Below are 20007 nucleotides of genomic sequence, written 5' to 3'. Positions count from 1 at the left end.
CTCCATGCTGCCGTCTCCCTCCGTGCTGCTGTGTCTCCATCAATGCGGCTTTGTGTCCCCCTCCATGCTGTCGTGTCTCCCTCCGTGCTGCCATGTCCCCCTCCGTGCTGCCGTGTCCCCCTCCGTGCTGCAGTGTCTCCCTCCGTGCTTCCGTGTCCCCCTCCGTGCTGCCGTGTACCCCTTTCCGAATGTACAGAGTCAGTGATCACTGACTCTGTCCATTCACATAACTGAAACATCGTAAACTGTGTTTACAATGTTTCAGTTTATGAATGAAGAGAAGCCGCTGTCTTCTCTCCATTCATTTTCAGCGCAGCTGAAGCTGCAGAGAAAGGGACTGGGGAATCTGTGTCCCTAGTCCCTTTCCCTGTCTCAAAGGGGAGATGTCAGAAGTCTGTTAAGACCCCTGATATCTCACCAAAGCCCCCCAACAAGGCTGATAAAAAAAATTGCAATAAATACAAAAATGTATTGTATAAAAAACACACTGACACTGTCCACCCCCCCCCTTAAAAAAATAAAGCATTTAAAAAAAAATGATTAAAAAAATTATAATAAAAAAAAATAAAACAAATTGTAAAATCAAAATAAAAAAAACTACTGACACATGTGCCGCTGTCAGATGAGATTAAAAAAAAGTATCGTAATCGGTATCAGCGAGTACTTGAAAAAAAGTATCGGTACTTGTGCTCGGTCATAAAAAAGTGGTATCGGGACAACCCTACTAAAAGCCTATGTGTACATGGGCACACTTTTATGGAGTTGAGTTTAGGAGCTTTGGCAAAAAAAAAAAAAAGCGCCAAGAGCTCATAAACTCAAGGTTAGGAGCTGCTAGTATACATGAAGCCTTATTGTTCTGATGTCAACCCAAAATTTGGTATTTTCTTGTCAACCCAAAATTTGGGATTTTATTTTACTTTCTCTTTCAGTGGTAATGGTAAACAGGACAAATACAGAGGGTGAATCTCTCTAACAGGGACACAGAAAACGCGATTCCGCCGATTGATCGTTCTTATAGGCGGCGGGAAGGGACATCCCCCCTTCCCGCCGCCATCCGGTGCTTCTCCGGGCTCTCCCGTACCATCGGGGGCCCGGAGATGGTCACCAGTCAACTCTATGACCGTCGGAGGCCCGGGCGCGATGTGATGACGTCACGCCCGAGTACCCGTAAGTAAACAAAGCCGCAATTGCGGCTAGTGAGCAACACTGATCATGAGATCGGTGACATTTTTTTCACCGATTTCATGCTTTTCAGCCTGGAGGAGAGATGTGGGGTCTTATTGACCCCGCATCTCTCCATAAAGAGGACATGTCACACACATTTCCTATTACAAGGGATGTTTACATTCCTTGTAAAAGAAATAAAAGTAAAAAAAATAAAATAAATTAAAACGCCCCTGTCCCCAGTAGCTTGCGCGCAGAAGCGAACGCACACGTAAGTCCCGCCGACATATGTAAATGCCATTTAAACCACATACGTGAGGTATCGCTGCATGCGTTAGAGTGCCAGCAACAATTCTAGCACTAGATTTCCTCTGTAAATCTAAACTGGTAACCTGTAAAAAAATTCAAAGCGTTGCCTATGGAGATTTTTAAGTACCGAAGTTTGGCGCCATTCCATGAGTGTGTGCAATTTTAAAGCGTGACATGTTAGGTATCTATTTACTCGGTGTAACATAATCTTTCATATTTTACAAAAAAATTGGGCTAACTTTACTGTTTTGTTATTTTTTTAATTCATGAAACAACTTTTTCCCAAACAAAAGGTGTTTGAAAAATTATTGTGCAAATACTGTGCAAGATAAAACATTGCAATGACCGCCATTTTATTCCCTAGGGTGTCTGCTAAAAAAACATATATAATGTTTGGGGGTTCTGCGTAATTTTCTAGCAAAAGAATGATGATTTTTACATGTAGGAGAGAAGTGCCAGAATAGGCCCGGTATTGAGGTGTGTATAAAAGCCCTGTATTGAAGTGGATAAAAAAGGGCAGAAACCCGCTGTGATAAAGAGAGTGAATTAGAAGAATCAAATTTTGTCCCACAATTGGGCACGTTTTGGTTAAAACTTCTGTGAATCTTGATCCAAAATAATAATACATAAACCTTTAAGCTTTTAATAAATGTTGACATATGTTTGTCCATAGTATGCAAAAGTAAACAGTTCAAATAAACCTTGTTTTGCAAAAAGGCTTACATAGATGTGTTATTCTTTGTGTGTTAATTTAATTACATTCTACAGTCATATGGTTTTATTTCTATTTTTACAGTTCTTTATACTTGTTTTGCTTATGTTCATCGTGGAACTTGTTGGTGTCATTATGGCCTTGACTTTTCAGAAATTGGTAAGAAATCATAATGTGACAATACTAAACTAAAGAGAATCTACTAATACATTGTGGCATCAAATTCTTAATTCTAATGCTGGATTAATTTACAGATCAATGAAAATCATTTTAGGACTGAGCTACAGACGCACTACAAAGGAGATAATTCCTCTGAAGTCTTCAGCCAGTCATGGAACGCCATTATGATAGCAGTAAGATATCTCCACGAGTGTGCTGAAGGACCAGTAAACTATTGTGCATGTTATTTTGTGTAAAAAATTTTGAATACTATTTGCATACATTTATTTACAGTATTAGTTCTCCAGTTCTCATAGAAGTTTGAAATCATTTTTTAATATGTTTATTCTGTTTCACACATTTTATGCTAAAAGTGGTTCACAGTTGACAATTGCCATTTTATAAGCCCGATCGAACAAGAGGGCTTCCCTTGTGGCTAAGTGCCAAGCACCCCTGAAGGTGGGAACAGGAAGTGCTAGATTCAAAGAAGCATGTGTGCCATTTAGGTAAAAGTGATTTGCAGAGAATCTGGATAGCTGTTTACTGGTCTGTCAGGGCAGATAGTAGGACCTCCTTAGCCCCAGGTGTATAGCTGAACCAGGGCAGTGACCACAGGCAAGGTGGCACGCAAGGAAGAATCAGGAGAAGGCTGGCAGGACAGGACTGAAGAGGCAAAGTCAGGATGAGAGCCAAAGTCATACACAGGAATGCAAGCCAGGGAGCATGCAGTAGGGTAGTTAGGAGCAAGCCAGGGTCATATACAGTAGAGCAAGAAAAGCAGAGTCCTTAGAGCAAGCTGGGGTCAAAACCAGGAATTAGGCAGCAGAGAAGTCCAGAGGCAGGCCGGGTCAGACTACAAGAAACACAGGAGCAAGGAGTACTGGTAGCTGAAGATCATCCAGCAAAGTCTAAGGGCAGCCATTGACCTTATATAGGGTGTTTGGCACCAGTTCTGGCAGCAGGTGTGCGTGAACGTGAGCCAGTACGAATGTTCGCGCGGTCATGTAAAAATGCATGCAATGCTGAACGAAATGTATTATCAATACTTAAAATGTATCTTATCTTTGATCTGATTTGATTTGAAGTGCAGAGTTATGCCACGTACACACAATGTTTTTCATGACGAGAAAAATTCCATTTGGACGTGGTCGTGAAAAACGGTCGTGTGTATGCTCCAGAGCATTTTTCTCAACGGGAAAAATGCCTGTTAAAAATTTGGAACCTGCTCTATTTTTTCTCGTTGCTTTTCAAAAATGGTCGTGTATATGCTTTAACGAGGGGGAAAAAATGCGCGTGGATTGTTTGAGGGTTCTAATTAGAGGGAAGGAGATGGCAGTGAAAACAGTAAAAAAACACATTAGAACTGCTGTTTTACTTGTAATGCCAATGGCCACCACCAGATGGTGACATGTCACAGAAGGAAGCTTGGGCCTTCACAAGGCCGCAAAGCAGTGGCCTCAATTACCGGCCATCGCGGGCACACCACGATCGTGCGACGGGGGAGGTGGGGGAGCACGGAGACACAGGATCCAGGTCACAATTTCTTGTCGCAATTGCGACCGGGCACCCGGATTTTGTCGAGCCCTGGTCTAAACAGTGCTTAACAATACACACCAAACTGAGCATGTGCAGAGTGCCCGGTGGGCCCTGTACTATTAGGAGATGGATTGGGGACTGTGGAAGAAGGGGAGAATCAGAGAAGACAGGATCAAACAGCCTTTTTACACAATGTGGAATATTGACCCCCTTGGGTTCCACAGTGAGTATAACGAGCATGCTTTACTGCATATACAAACTGATTTTACTGGTGTGGATTCAGAAACACTTTAACCATATTTTACTAGCCAAAAAAGCTGCTTTGACTTTAAAAAAAAAAAGTTTAACAATAACATTTTTTATTTATAACTTTCAAAATCCTCCCGGAAAAAAGATTAAAAAATAGAAACTTCACAATACTACAGTATAATGCTTTCAAATTTTATTTGAAATATATTCTTAACATACTGTAGGTGTGCTAACAATATCTACGCATCTGAAGATTTTTTGCATTTAGTTAATGCAATAGTGATGTAGATACACATAAAATATACTTAACTTTAGTGAAAAAGTATACTTATACTCCCATTCTACTTTATTTCTTTTGAATTTCTGCACTTTATTCACAAATTGTAGGGAATATTGGGCATACTGTATATTTGAAAAGTATAAATACGATTTTGCGTTATTTTAAATTAAAGTATACTTTTCCATTTGCCTGTTTCAGATGTCGTGTTGTGGTATATCTGGGCTTGGTGACTTTGCTAATAACTCATATTACCACGATCTGTATCCTTCTGCTGCATGGCCAGAGGCTTGCTGCACACGAGAGGACCCAGTCATATCTGGAGTTGTTAAGGACAGACAGAAATGTATGGGAAATACTCCAGGTTACACTAACAATCAGGTAAAATATTATCACATCAAACATTGCACATGTAAATAAAAAGCACAACCCTATGATCCCATTTTGGAAGGAATACAGTATATAGTTTCAAATTCCTTGCTTCAACCTTCTTTCTGTTAAATATATATTTAACATTTTACATGACTAGTGCATAAAAACTTTAATGAACTTCAAATGTATTGCAGTACATATTTTGACATAGGTTACAAAATACAAATCCAGGTGCAAGCGCATCGAGGCATCATGCATAATAAGAACATTTAAGGCACTTGTCAAAACAAATATTAGGCATCGTTTCAGGGGAGAGGGGCTCCTTATTTACTGAGGGTTCTGGAGACAGTTAGGATCAAGTGCCTCTATCATACCTTATAGTACCATAGTGGGGACGCGCCTACCAAGGGAGCATCCCCCAAATCATGTCAAAGGGAAAAAGATGTGTAATGTAAGGATAGAAAATGCCCTGAAGGTAAAGATAAGCTGAAAAGGGAAATAATGAATGAGGATTGGAATAAAGGGTTGGAGTTGGGCCAGAACAAATGTTACGATACAAGGTGACTCCTCGACCCTCGGTCCATGAAGGGTTAAATCGTCTATAAAGATGTTGAAATAAAAATGTTGTAATAAAGAGTTAAACGTTATTATTTGCTTGTTAACAGGTTCCTATGTTTAACCTTTCAGATTTGCAATAAACAACTCAAAAGTGGTAAAATATTAAATGGAATTGACTTTACCTTGGTTTAAAGATGTATTACAAATGATAAAATTGATAAATACAGCATCAGTCAAGTCCAGGGGAATCCCATAATTTCATTTGAAATTTCTGAAAGCGACAGTCCTCTTTTCCCAGGTGCTTTGTCGGAGCCCGGGGTGAACTCAACCAGTCTTTGAAGTTAATATATTTATTGGTTGAAGACAAACACCAAACAGCAGTGAAATATATGTTAGAGGAAAAGTTTTCTTTTTATTAAGGAAAATAATAATTTTGCAGTTAAAAAAATGTGCATTTATTATTTTTCTATACTGGAGCCTGTAAAGCATTGCACCAACGATCAGCAGATCGCAGATGCAATGCAGGAGTCCTGCAGACTGACAGTACATTATCTGTCTGAACCATTGATACAGGCAGGGAGTTACTGAACTGCGGGAAGAAATCAATGAACAATGAGGACGCTCACCAGTGCCATAGCAGTTCATTGAGAATGTCACGTATCTGTTTGGTGAGCCTGACGTGTAGAAGAGGGCCCCTCGTACAGCTCCGGCTCGAGGACCAGTGATAGTGAGACAGCAGCCACTGGAGCATGGTGGGGTAAGAGTGCCTAGGATCAGTCCAGAAGTCTGTGCAGATAGTAGCCAGGAAATCACAGGCAGGAAGCCGGACTTGGCTGGTGACAGACGGTGGATGCACAACAGGAAGCAGGAACCTGGAGGTGCTGAGCTGGACTGAAGGAGCTGTCGCAGGCTGGAGGGGCTGGAATCAGAGTCAGGCAAGCCGGGTCTATAAAATGGCAGGCAGATCAGACATAAACAGCAAGCAAAAGGGTAGTCAGGTCAAAGGCAGGGTTGCCAACAGATGCAGGGTAAACAGGAACAGCAGGCAGAGACAGAGTCCGTAGTAAAGCCAGGGGTCGGAGCAAGAAGCAGACAAGGGTAGTTGGAAGCAAGCTGGATAAGTATCAGCAGTCAAACACAAGAATTGGGATATACATAAAGGCTATAGACCAAGCAGCAATTAGACAGTGCTGAAGCTCAATTTATATAGGCCGTTTGGCGCCAGTCCTGGTGACAGGCTCGCGCACGCTGATGCTTATACGCATATGTGCCCGTGACTGTTCTGTTTGTTCTTTGTTGGTGCCTGCGCACATGTGTGTGTCTGGGAACATCAGCTGTACAATGCAGATGTCTTTCCTCCGGATGCCCAGTTGGTTCCTCTTCTGGGGATGACTGTGGAAGAAGGCATGAACCAAGTCCATAGAGTGTTACCTCTGCTCTGGCTCCCAGGTGCTTTCCTCTGGCCCATAACCCTTCCATTTAATCAGGTATTGCATTTGACCCCTTCTCCTTCTGCTGTCCACAATTGCCTCAAACTCAAACTCTTCGTCCCTATTGACAATCACAGGTTCAGTATACATAGAAAGATTGAGTGGGATTTTTAAGGTGCGTAAATTGCACAAAATATTTTTATATCAAAAATAAATTTTATTGTACAAAAATAAATAGAATATAAAAAATCCATTATCTACAGAAGATAGAGTTTCAAATATGCATAAAGGACAAATCTCTCCACATGTTTCGCCATTCGATTTGGCTTCCTCAGGAGTTTTTTGTCAAGCACTACTGAAACATAAAAAGGCAAAATCACACAACATGTACAAAAAAATTATGAAGAATAGGAAGACACAATTTTAACACAAAAAATATATATAAACGACTAGACAACAGTCCATATCACAATCAAAGGGCTTAGGGTTTACTATTATAGTAATTAACTAGAGTTTACATGTAAATATTGATGGAAAAGCCTAAAAACGAATTAAAGGCTGCATCAAGAGGAGAACCTTCTAAGGTAGAGTCACATGGTGTACCATAGAGGGGGGGAAAATACTTTTTAGTGCAAATAGACAGATGCACATTCATGAGATGCTGGAGATAGGCAGAGGACCGTCTGGAGAGACAAACAGTACCAATTATATATATATGATTGTGTGTATTAATTCAACATACTCAATTAAAAAATGCTCAAAGAGGAAAAAAAGAGAAAATACCTGGCCCCTAAATAGATATTTATTAGCAGTAATTAGAGACAGAAGGCATCAAGGTTTTCCACAAGGAATGTCCACCCTATAAGATAGAATAAACAAAAACAGTCAAATCATTTTGTTTAAAAAATAAAAAACAAGAAAAATGGACAACAAATTCTATCCAAAAAGCAGATCAATACCTGGTAGGTGCAGATGATTTATTAAGGCATTCAGATTGGAAAAACATCCAAAATCGCATATACAGCAATCATCTAACAAAATGATCAGTAAAAATAAATACAGGTGGTTCTCAAAAAATTAGCATATTGTGATAAAGTTCATTATTTTCTGTAATGTACTGATAAACATTAGACTTTCATATATTTTAGATTCATTACACACAACTGAAGTAGTTCAAGCCTTTTTATTGTTTTAATATTGATGATTTTGGCATACAGCTCATGAAAACCCAAAATTCCTATCTCAAAAAATTAGCATATCATGAAAAGGTTCTCTAAACGAGCTCTTAACCTAATCATCTGAATCAACTAATTAACTCTAAACACCTGCAAAAGATTCCTGAGGCTTTTTAAAACTCCCAGCCTGGTTCATTACTCCAAACCGCAATCATGGGTAAGACTGCCGACCTGACTGCTGTCCAGAAGGCCATCATTGACACCCTCAAGCAAGAGGGTAAGACACAGAAAGAAATTTCTGAACGAATAGGCTGTTCCCAGAGTGCTGTATCAAGGCACCTCAGTGGGAAGTCTGTGGGAAGGAAAAAGTGTGGCAGAAAACGCTGCACAACGAGAAGAGGTGACCGGACCCTGAGGAAGATTGTGGAGAAGGACCGATTCCAGACCTTGGGGGACCTGCGGAAGCAGTGGACTGAGTCTGGAGTAGAAACATCCAGAGCCACCGTGTACAGGCGTGTGCAGGAAATGGGCTACAGGTGCCGCATTCCCCAGGTCAAGCCACTTTTGAACCAGAAACATCGGCAGAAGCGCCTGACCTGGGACACTGTTGCTCAGTGGTCCAAAGTACTTTTTTCGGATGAAAGCAAATTTTGCATGTCATTCGGTAATCAAGGTGCCAGAGTCTGGAGGAAGACTGGGGAGAGGGAAATGCCAAAATGCCTGAAGTCCAGTGTCAAGTACCCACAGTCAGTGATGGTCTGGGGTGCCATGTCAGCTGCTGGTGTTGGTCCACTGTGTTTCATCAAGGGCAGGGTGAATGCAGCTAGCTATCAGGAGATTTTGGAGCACTTCATGCTTCCATCTGCTGAAAAGCTTTATGGAGATGAAGATTTCATTTTTCAGCACGACCTGGCACCTGCTCACAGTGCCAAAACCACTGGTAAATGGTTTACTGACCATGGTATTACTGTGCTCAATTGGCCTGCCAACTCTCCTGACCTGAACCCCATAGAGAATCTGTGGAATATTGGGAAGAGAAAGTTGAGAGACGCAAGACCCAACACTCTGGATGAGCTTAAGGCCGCTACCAAAGCATCCTGGGCCTCCATAACACCTCAGCAGTGCCACAGGCTGATTGCCTCCATGCCACGCCGCATTGAAGCAGTCATTTCTGCAAAAGGATTCCCGACCAAGTATTGAGTGCATAACTGAACATAATTATTTGAAGGTTGACTTTTTTTTTTATTAAAAACACTTTTCTTTTATTGGTCGGATGAAATATGCTAATTTTTTGAGATAGGAATTTGGGGTTTTCATGAGCTGTATGCCAAAATCATCAATAATAAAAAACAGTAAAAAGGCTTGAACTACTTCAGTTGTGTGTAATGAATCTAAAATATATGAAAGTCTAATGTTTATCAGTACATTACAGAAAATAATGAACTTTATCACAATATGCTAATTTTTTGAGAACCACCTGTACATGCTCCATAAGGTATGGGCCACATAAACCTCCATGAGAAAAGTCCCATCCCAAAAGGAATATAAAAGATCTTACTGCTTATTTGATATATGATGCCTCTCCTCCAAACGCTGGCCTTACCAACAAACAAAACAAACCGCATCTCTTATAAACCCCCTCCTCCTTCCCATTAGGCGTTGATGGCGGCAAAATCAGTGGGAGGAGCAGGCGCATCAGTTCTGACGTCAGTTCCCATTGCCGAACAGACGGAAGTGACGACTCAGGTTTGGATAACCCAAGAGGACCGGAAATGCGTCACTCCTCGCACCAGAAATGACGCAAGACCATCCGGAAACATGGTAGAGATGCATCTGAGGCTCAAACAGGTAAGGGCGGACCTGGAAAACAATGCTGGATGCAAGCCTCCACCATTTCACATCCAAACACAGCCAAACTTCAAGTACCAGGATGGAAAGCTGGTTAAAAGTGGACACTTCAGCAGGTCACCTCAGACGGGCGGCGCCAGCCTAAGTGATCAAGAAAATCCCCTTGGGCATCAGGATGTACTCTCTGGGCACCCGTATGGTCACCTGACTCATTAAGGCACTACTCCTTAACCCGAAAAGCCATTTGACATGAATGGACTATATCGAGTCATCCACAATACACAATAATACAAATAAATTAATACATAAACAAATGCAATTTTGTTTATAACGGAATTCAATGCAAAAAACATGGCTTGGAATCACCCTAGAGGAACGGTTTGAAACTGATAGACTCATTGAGCCCCGGATACCGGGTCGCTGCCAAAGAGTGGATCCACTTAGTCTCTCTTTGTAGGAGGCTCTTATCTACATCCCCACCTCTTTCATTCAGAGGTAAATATTCTAATCCAAAAGATGTCATCTTTGATGGATCTAAGGTATTAAACAAGCCACTATGTCTGCTTATGGGGGTCTCCATTTTCTTCTTCTGAATAAGAGATACATGATCTCTAATTCTGTGAAAGAAAGGCCTCTTTGTTTTTCCCACATAAAAGCTGTTGCAATCACATTTCATGAGGTAGACAACCCCAACAGACTGGCAATTGGTGAAAAAACTTGGTCTGTACAAAACTCCATTTGGAAGAAGTATGTCAGTGGCATTAAACAAAAATTGACAAAATTCACATCGGGCCACATGGGGCCGTACCCCTACATTTAGCCCCAGTTTTGGTTTGAAGGTGGCTATGGACAAGTTGGTCTTTCAAGGACCTGGATTTTCTATAATTAATTTGAGGAAATGGCTTAATGTATTTAGACCTTTTGATGTTCTGTTGAGAATCTTGTAATTATACGCACCTGCTGACCAGTTGCTGGACTTTTTTTGGAGTGAATCAAGTCAGCCCTATTTTTATTTTTGGCCCGTTTGTAGGCTTTTTTAAGAATGGGACGACTATAACCCCTATTAATTAATCGGGACTGCAGGGCTAAGGCCTCTCGTTCAAAATAATGATCTTTGCTACAGTTTCTTCTGATTCTTAAATACTGGCTGTACGGTATACTCTATACCAAAGACTTGGGATGAGAGCTTGTAACGTGTAAGATCGTATTGCCAGCAGATGGCTTTCTAAATAGGGAAGAACCCAAAGTGCCATCCTCATTCAAATAAATAGAAATATCCAAGAAATTGATTACCTTTTGATCATGAGTCATAGTGAATTTCAAGTTGTAACAATTCTCGGCCAAAATTAACATAAAAGAGGATAGTTCCTCAAGGGAGCTGGTCCATACGACAAAGATATCGTCAATGAAGCGACAACAGATCAGAACATGCTCAAAAAACTTCCGCTCCCACCCCCTAGGTACAGATTGGCGTACGATAGGGCACACTTGGTCCTCATCGCAACACCTTGCACCTGGAGGTAGTGGGAGTAGTCGAACACAAAAATTTTGTTTGTTAAAATAAATAACAGCAAATCCAGAATAAACTGATTATACTTTAAGGCACCAGGTCCTCTCTCTGATAGGAAGCCCTCCACAATTCTGATCCCCCAGTCATGGGGGATGGAGTTGTAGAGGGCTACCACATCAATAGCCACCAACCACGACCCAGGTGGTACACATAGGCCATTCAGAGATCTCAGCAAGTCTGCTGTATCCTGAATATAAGAACTTAAGGAAGCATAGTGGGGTCTAAGATAGTGATCCACTAGCTTACTTGCTGACTCCGTTAAACAGCCATTTCCTGACATGATAGGTCGACCAGGAGGACAGTCTACATTTTTATGGACTTTTGGCAATGCATACAAAGTGGGAAGTATGGGTTTCTCCACAGTGAGAAATTCACAGTTTTTTTTGCCTATGAGATTTTCATAGAAAGCACGAGTAATTAGTATGCGGTATTTGGTATCAGCATATTTTAACTTGTGCGAAAGGGATTGGCCGATACCAGCTTCTATTCAGAAGGAGATCCATCACCATTTGCTTATAATTTAAAACATCCATTACTACGATGTTTCCCCCTTTATCTGAGGGTTTAATAACAATGTGCTTGTTTTGTTTCAAAGACAATAAAGCCTGGCGATAAGATGGTTTAAGATTGGATCTACCACTGGATTTCTTCCACTTGGTATTCTGTAATTCTCTGGTGACCTGTTGAGTGAAAGCCCAAATATTGGGGTTACCTCGTAGGGTAGGAAAAGTCTTAGATTTTGGTTTATACAAATTGGGTGGGGGAAAAATTCTCTCTGTTGGAATTGAAAGAGAGGGATCAGGGGAAATTTCCTCCATGGGATCAACAAATAGATTTCCTTCTTCCCATAGTTCCATTAGATCATTAAGGGCCTCAATTTCCCTAATGGTCTTTTTTTGCCAAACATCCTCTACTGAAGAATTCAGGGGGGGACGTTTATACTCTTTATCAAAAATGATCTTGAACATTAATTTCCTAGCAAAAAGATCAACATCTTTAATAATCTCGAAGTATCTACCTCCTGATCGGGACAGAAGGTCAGACCCAGGCTTAAAACCTGGGTCTGATCTGCCGTCAACAAATGTGAGGATGAATTGATTACTTGAAGACCGTTTTCTGGGTCACTTTCAGTGCAACTTGAGAGTTTGGTGCTTTTTTGGTCTCCATATTTGGAAATGGTGAAAAAAATCGGTGCTGTGCGCAAATCCCCTAAATTGGGGATTTGAAAGTCTCCCGAAGGGGTGCCAGAATATTGGCTGACCTTAAGTGCCATTGAAGTAGTAGGTGCTAAAGAAATAGAAGAACTGGGGTAACCTTCACCCACAGAATTAGAAGAAGAGGGTGCATCTCTAGTCTGTGAACGTAAACCAGGACGCATGTTGTCCTGTTAAGTGCGTTTGGAGGAGGAAGCTGTCGAGGATACCCAGTCAGTCTTTCTTTTGAAAGAACCTACTGACATATTTGATACTGTACCCACTAGGGAAGAGGAAGATACGATCCTGATTAGCATTGGTTTGTTTACGTAAAGAGGATTTTGGTTTCCTCCATTGAGGAAGATCACCTGTAGGCAGTATTAGATCCATAAGCTAATCTATCACGATAATATTTTTTATCCTTGGGTTTTAAAATGTTTGTCACAAAAGACTCCAAATGTTTCTCCAAGAGAATCTCCCTATCAGAGAAAGTGTCATCAGTGATTAAATTGGGGTTTTCCGTATACAGTTTTTCAATGTCGTTATTAACAATCTCTAAATCACAGGTTCAGGTAGTCCAGTCTCCTGATTTGGAAAAGGATCTGGCACCGTGGGCTTTAATAATGACGCATGGAACACTGGGTGTATCCTGAAAGATTCCAGTATAGACAGTTCATAGGAAACATTGTTCATTTTCCTTCTCACTGGAAATGGCCCCACAAATTTGGGGGTTAGCTTTTTTGAAGGACATGCCAGTTTCAGATTGGTTGTGGCCGACCAAACCTGGTCCCCTGGCTGCCAGATCAGCTCCCCCCTTCTTCTTCCGTCAAAAGTCCTCTTGTCAGTGGTGTACCAAGAGGGGGAGCGGTCCGCCCCGGGTGCTGCTCATTAGGCGGTGTCAGTCCGGGGGTGTGCAGTGTCAGAGGAGATCGCCGCAGGGCCGTCATGATGAGTGGGCGCTCTTGCACTTTCCCAGCCTTGTAAGCATCAGAAGATGTTCATCTGGTCGGCAGGGGACCCAGCGGTGCCGGGGAGGGGGGCTGCCTGTCCCCCCAGTCATCCAATCAGGCTGGCTGTCCCTCGACCATCTTCAATGTCTCCCGAGTCAGCTGGAGTTGGTGGGCGTGGCCTGGGGTGTGGCTGCCTCCTCCACTCCCTCCAAAGACTCATTCACTGGCTGATCCTGAAGGAGAAAGACGATAGCACACAGGAGCCACGAGTGTCTGCATCTGCAGCTATGTTGTGAGTAAGCACATTGTAACTGTATACAGCTCTAACTGGCCCCTATAGTACCTTATTCAGCCCTAACCTGCCCCTATAGTACCCTATACAGCCCTAACCTGCCCCTATAGTACCTTATACAGCCCTAACCTGCCCCTATAATACCCTATACAGCCCTAACCTGCCCCAATAGTACCTTATACAGCCCTAACCTGCCCATATAGTACCCTATACAGCATTAACCTGCCCCTATAGTACCCTATACTGTCCCAACCTGCCCATATAGTACCCTATACTGTCTTAACCAGCCCCTATAGTACCCTATACAGTCCTAACCTGCCCCTATGATACCATATACAGCCTTAACCTGCCCCTATAATACCCCATACTACCCTAACCTGCCCCTATAATACCCTATACAGCCCTAGCCTGCCACCATAATACCCTATACTGCCCTGGCATGCCCCTATAATACCCTATACTGCCCTGACCTGCCACCATAATACCCTATACAGCCCCAGCCTGCCACCATAATACCCTGTGCAGTCCTAACCTGCCACTATAATACTCTAACCTTCTTAAATTGAGCTGCAGTCACGGCAAATCACACAATGTCGCTGAAAAGAAGCTCCTGCTTCTTTTTAAGTGACAAACTTCAAGCGCTGCCATTTTATCGGGGGGGGGGGGGTGCCAGAAATAGGATCCGCCCGGGTGGCAAATGCCCTAGGTACACCCCTGCCCCTTGTTATTTTCCTGTGCTTTAGTATTTGTATTCCTTCAGAGTTCCCAATTCCTTTTTGGACAGTGGGAAGATCCCACCAAATGGGATTGCAGCCCCTAAAAGAAGCTCAATGGGGCAGCCATAGGCTCTGTGTGGGGGAAGGGTGTCCCCCCCCCCCTGTTTACTGAAAACGTCTAGGAATTTGTGATAAGCCCCAGGAACCCTTTGGCTGAGTTCAGCATCAATGTCCATACATAGCAGGGTAGAGGTGACACAGCAGGTTCGGATAGACAGTGCTCCTGACAGTATGATGACTGGTACTTGATACTACCGGATTTCCAATAAATCTGAGGATTATGGGCTTGTAGCCATGGTAGGCCCAAAATAACAGGAAACAGAGGTGAAGAGATTGCATCTAGGCATAAAAGTTCCTTATGATTGGTAGGGGTCACAGTCAGCAATGGTGGGGTTTCCTTGGTCACTAGTCCAGATTTTACACAAGAGCCATCAGCCAGGAATAGGTACGTTTCTTAGGTTGGAGAGATATACGTTGTTGAGCTGCAAACGCCAGGTTGATGAAGCAACTGTAAGCCCCTGAGTCAACGATTGCCGTAACTGACACACTGGAGCTGGAAGGAGACAGGGAGCGCAATATGAGCTGAGGTTGATGACAGGGGCGCCTGGCTTGCTGAAGAGACGGAGAGACATCTACATAATTTAGCTAGACAATTCCGCACATAGTGGCAGGCTCCTCCACAGGCAGAGATTGCCCTGACGACATTGTGAACGTTCTTCTAAGGAAAGTGATGGACGAATCAGACCAAGTCGTATGGGTGTTACTGCTTCTGGTGCAGAGGGAACAAACTTGACAGGTGTTGGCTGAGCAGGAACTGGAACTTTAGGCATCATCCATACAGGCTGGCATGGAAATGCTGCGTTCTCGTAGGTGACGATCGATCTGGATCGATAATGTAAATAAATCTTCTAGAGAACTTGGCACACCAACACAAGCTAATTCATCCTTCAGACTTTCTATTAACCCCAGGTGGAATTGATGTCGCAGAGCTGCGTTGTTCCAGCCGGTGTCTGCACTCCAGCGACTGAAGTCTATAACATAGTCTTCGACCACTCTGCGGCCTTGCTGGAGTGCATGGAGAGAGGACTCGGCAGTAGTAATTCCTTAAGGGTCCTCGTACAATTGGGACATCCTTTATTTCGAACAGATGATGAACCAAGATTTGGGGTTCACCCTGGAGCAAGGCTATGATGAATCCCACCTTGGTAGTTTCTGCTGCAAAAGTCTGTGGTTGGAGTGGCGACAATTGATGGGCACAGTGGCGACAATTGATGGGCACAGTAGCTGCATTTGATGGCACAGTGGCGACAATTGATGGCAAGGTGGCGACAATTAATGGCACAGTGGCGACAATTGATGGGCACAGTGGCTGTGTTTGATGGCACAGTGGCAACAATTGATGGCACAGTGGCGTCAATTGATGGGCACAGTGGCTGCGTTTGATGGCACAGTGGTGACAATTGATGGCACAACTGCGACAATTGATGGGCACAGTGAAGCTGCAATAGGTGTTTTTTTTGTTTGTTTGCGCCCCCCCAAAAAATGTGAGCACCAGCCGCCACTTCTTCATACATTGTCCAAGCTGGACCCTTGTAAGTATGCTTAAAAATGACTATTAGTGCCACGAGGACTAGTGATTTTTTTTTTCAAAAAAAATAGTTTCTGCTTTTTTTTGCATCAAGGTTATCTTAAGCAGTAAGGTTAGGTGCAAGTGCTTCTTCTTTATATGGTACATTATATGATAAATGTCAAAATTTTCCTGTGTCACAGGGCTGTTTTATTACCATTGCCAAAAGTTTGCAGAAATACGTTTCCATAACTGGAGCTGTGGGCTTTGGAGTTCTTGGTACCGAGGTAAGCTAAAAATAAATAAAATATTAAAAACTATTTTAACAACTATGAACTTTGGTTTAAATTTGCAAAGATTAAAACACATGGTACATACTGTTATGAATTTGTGCTACTCTGTTCACATTGCACAATCAACAAAACCAAACTGTGGACCCCTTGTGGCAGGATTGTTAAAGGCAACCATACAACTACGAATACATTTAAAATTCTTTGTATTTTATTTCTTACATATTAGAAAAATAATTCCATCATTTTTGAATTTACAACATACATTGTTTTTATTTCCTAACAATGAGTGGATGGAATTCTTTTAATATTTAAGGAATTTTACAATTATTAGCAGTTACATGGTTGCTTTAAAAAATCTTAACTACACCCTTAATCGTGAAGGTGGATTTATTTTAATAATCACACTGCACAATCAAGGATGTCTTGTGCAGATATCAAATACATAATAAAATAAACAAATTCATGAAGATAGCATGCACTGTATCTGAAAGGCATTTGTTAAGGGGAACACGCATTGTCGGTCACAATCGATTGGCCTTTGATCAATTGACTTATTGATCTGAGACCTTCCTACTGTATTTCTCTGATTCACTTTTTCCCATCTTAAAAGCAAAGTACAATTAATACATTTCATATAAGCTTGGTCTTTGTGAATTAAAATGACATGCTCTGGTCATACCTTCCATTGCCATCACATCCATACATTCACTTTGTGACTAAATCAATAAAAAATGTTTTAAATTGTCATCTATTTTCATGAATTCCTGTATAAAAAAGGCCACTATGGCTCAGGCTGTATCATAGAATTTAACGGCTAGGCCAAGACCCACTTGCTTCCATAGGTGAAACATAAGTGAGGCTGTTCATAGCACTAGGCTGTGCAGTGCAAGGACTACATTAGCATAAAAGTAAGATATTGATTAAATGTTTGAAAGACCATCCATGTCTGTCTGATTCATTGTTGTCATTTCCTAGTGAAAATAGCGCAGTAATTTAAAGCAAATTAACTCTAATTTAAAGAAAATTAACTCCATGGGGTCATAGCTGCATTTCTGGGAATAGGTGTAATGCTGGAGCTAAGGGGGCAGATCCACAGAGATCTGCACCCGCGCAGCCGCCGTACCTTACCTGGCTTTAGTTTGAATCCTTAAAGATTTTGCACCGTAAGTTACGGCGGCGTAGTCTATCTCTGGCGGCATAATTCAAATCGGCGATTAGGGGGCGTGTTTCATTTAAATGAAGCGCGTCCCCACGCCGAATGAACTGCACATGCGCCGTCCCTAAATTTCCCGCCGTGCATTGCACTAAATGACGTTCTTTTTTTTAACATAGACGTGAATTACGTCCATCCCGATTCACGGACGACTTGCGCAAAAAAATTCAAAATAAACGCGGGAACGACGCAGTCTAACTATACGCCGCAAAACACCAGCTTTAACTATACACCGGAAAAAGCCGACTAGAGACGACGTAAGAGAATGCGACGGCCGCGCGTACGTTCGTGGATCGTCAGAAATAGCTAATTTGCATACTCGACGCGGAAAACAACGAGAACTCCACCCAGCGGACACCGAAGTATTGCATCTAAGATCGGAAGGCGTACGAAGCCATACGCCTGTCGGATCTAACCCAGATGCCGTCGTATCTTGGTTTGAGGATTCAAACCAAAGATACGACACGGGAAATTTGAAAGTACGCCGGCGTATCAGTAGATACGCTGGCGTACTCGCTCTGTGGATCTGCCCCAAAATGAATACATGTAACCTGGTTATACATTAGTAGATTTTTGTTCAAAATTTTTAATTTTTAAGAAAGTTTGTTCGATCTTCTAATTGTTAGTGGGCTCAAATTGATACCTCATTCTCGACCCCAGTGATGAGAAAATTTGAAGAAGCAGAATGAAAGTTTTTTCTTGACCAAATTGGTAACAGGGCATGCGGTTTTTGTTTGGTAAAGTCCACTCACTCTAAAATCAAATGCAATTTTGAGCTACTTTCAAAAGACATTCATCAAGCTGCTAAAAGTACTGAGAATTTTTATATGAATGTTCTGACGAAAATTCATATGAACGTTTGTTCAAAAGTTTACCAGTAAAAACTTACTTTAGACATGGACGTTGGTTAAGAAATGTGAAGCAAACATTTTGATGGAAGAAACCAAAGAATTTTTATTTATTTTTTAAGTAGAAACAATTGCAATGGGCAGACTTTCTTAATTTTTCTTTCAAGATTTGATGTTTTCTGTGGGTTTAAACCATGTAGCTATCATAAGGAAAAACTGTTTAATAGCTTTATAATCTTCAAATTATTTTACAGATGTTTGCTATGTTCTTTGCCCTTTGTCTTTACTACAACTTTGACTAGAAGCTAGAAAATATGGCTGGATGCAGGAAGAAGAAAAGCATTTCATCTCAATATCTACAGAGGAGTCATACATTTTCAGACATTATGGACATTTCTCTCAATAACATTTTTATTTTGGAGTCTTCCAGTATCAGCAATATACTTCAGTTATTAAGCTTGTCACTAAATCCTCAAAATGTGCAGTAAAGGGTGCAATTTAAATTTTTTATTTTTTTTGCATATGCCTTTTATTGTATCACAAACTCATACTGAGGGCTTATTTACACAGCTGTTTATTGCTGCACACTGCCCAGATCAGCGCATTTCTGTAGCAGGTACGACCAGGTGTTTCAGATTATCTGCAGTCGCTAAGCCTATACAAATTAAGGACAGGCTGGGATGCTCTACAGCGAGTCACTTGAAATCGCTTGGACGGAGCTAGACTGAGGCTGCTTTAAGCTGCCTGACCATCTGGTTTTCTTGGTAGTGCAGAAACCCAGATTTCTTCGTTCCAATTTCATACGAAGAGCTGGGACGAGCCCTTACACCTGATTCAGCACTCATTGTGGGAGTACACTGGATTTAAAGCGGAAGTAAAGCCTTTTTTCTTTCTAAAAAAACCCTGCAAGAGAAAGGCATAATGAGCATTATGAATGACTTACCTGAGATCGAGGCCTCCGAAGCGCTTCTCGTTGCCCTCCTCCTCCGCCATGTCCCTTCTGCGCTTCTTCCGGGTATCGCCGCTCTGGCGCTGTGACTGGCTGAAGCAGCGATGACGTCACTCCCACGCATGCTCGCAGGACAGGCAGATCCCCACGCATGCATGGGAATACGGCACTAACCCCCATTATCCCATTCACAAAAACGGCATGCTCAGTGTGCCTGCGCCGTTGTCTGCGGGACGCATGCACCGTAGACAGCGGTGCAGAGTTTTCTGCAAATATCTCCTTAACCGTGTAGGTTAAGGAGATATTTCTTGCACTTACAGGTAAGCCTTAATCTGTAGGTTGGGTTTACAACCATTTTAAATAAAGGGACCTGAGCAGCAATCCACCACTATGTGACACAGGCTGAATCAGCATTCAATGGTCCCCAATAATAAAAAAAGAAAAGACACTCCAATGGTGCACTTTAGAATTACTGACAACAAGGGTAATAAGCAACACATAAAGTGATAATGGAAAATCACCCACAATAAAAATCACTGTTAATTTCAGCAACTGGAGTAAATCTTC

General features: G+C 42.0%; 1 protein-coding gene across 1 annotated transcript in view; it reads left to right on the top strand.

Annotated features, from left to right (window-relative positions):
- The window catches only part of LOC120927273 (tetraspanin-18-like), an 81719-nt gene extending 62020 nt beyond the window's left edge, over positions 1–19699 (top strand). The window contains exons 4-8 of the mRNA XM_040337830.1: positions 2270–2344; positions 2440–2538; positions 4608–4787; positions 16341–16424; positions 18746–19699. Of these exons, the coding sequence (XP_040193764.1) occupies positions 2270–2344; positions 2440–2538; positions 4608–4787; positions 16341–16424; positions 18746–18793 (486 nt within the window). The 3' untranslated portion in view covers positions 18794–19699. The remainder of the gene's footprint in view (positions 1–2269; positions 2345–2439; positions 2539–4607; positions 4788–16340; positions 16425–18745) is intronic.
- The last annotated feature ends 308 nt before the right edge of the window (positions 19700–20007 follow it).

Source organism: Rana temporaria, chromosome 2 (genome assembly GCF_905171775.1).
Source record: "Rana temporaria chromosome 2, aRanTem1.1, whole genome shotgun sequence".
Lineage (NCBI taxonomy): Eukaryota > Metazoa > Chordata > Amphibia > Anura > Ranidae > Rana > Rana temporaria.
Note: the sequence above shows the minus strand (reverse complement) of the source record. Positions and strands in the feature narration are given on the sequence as shown.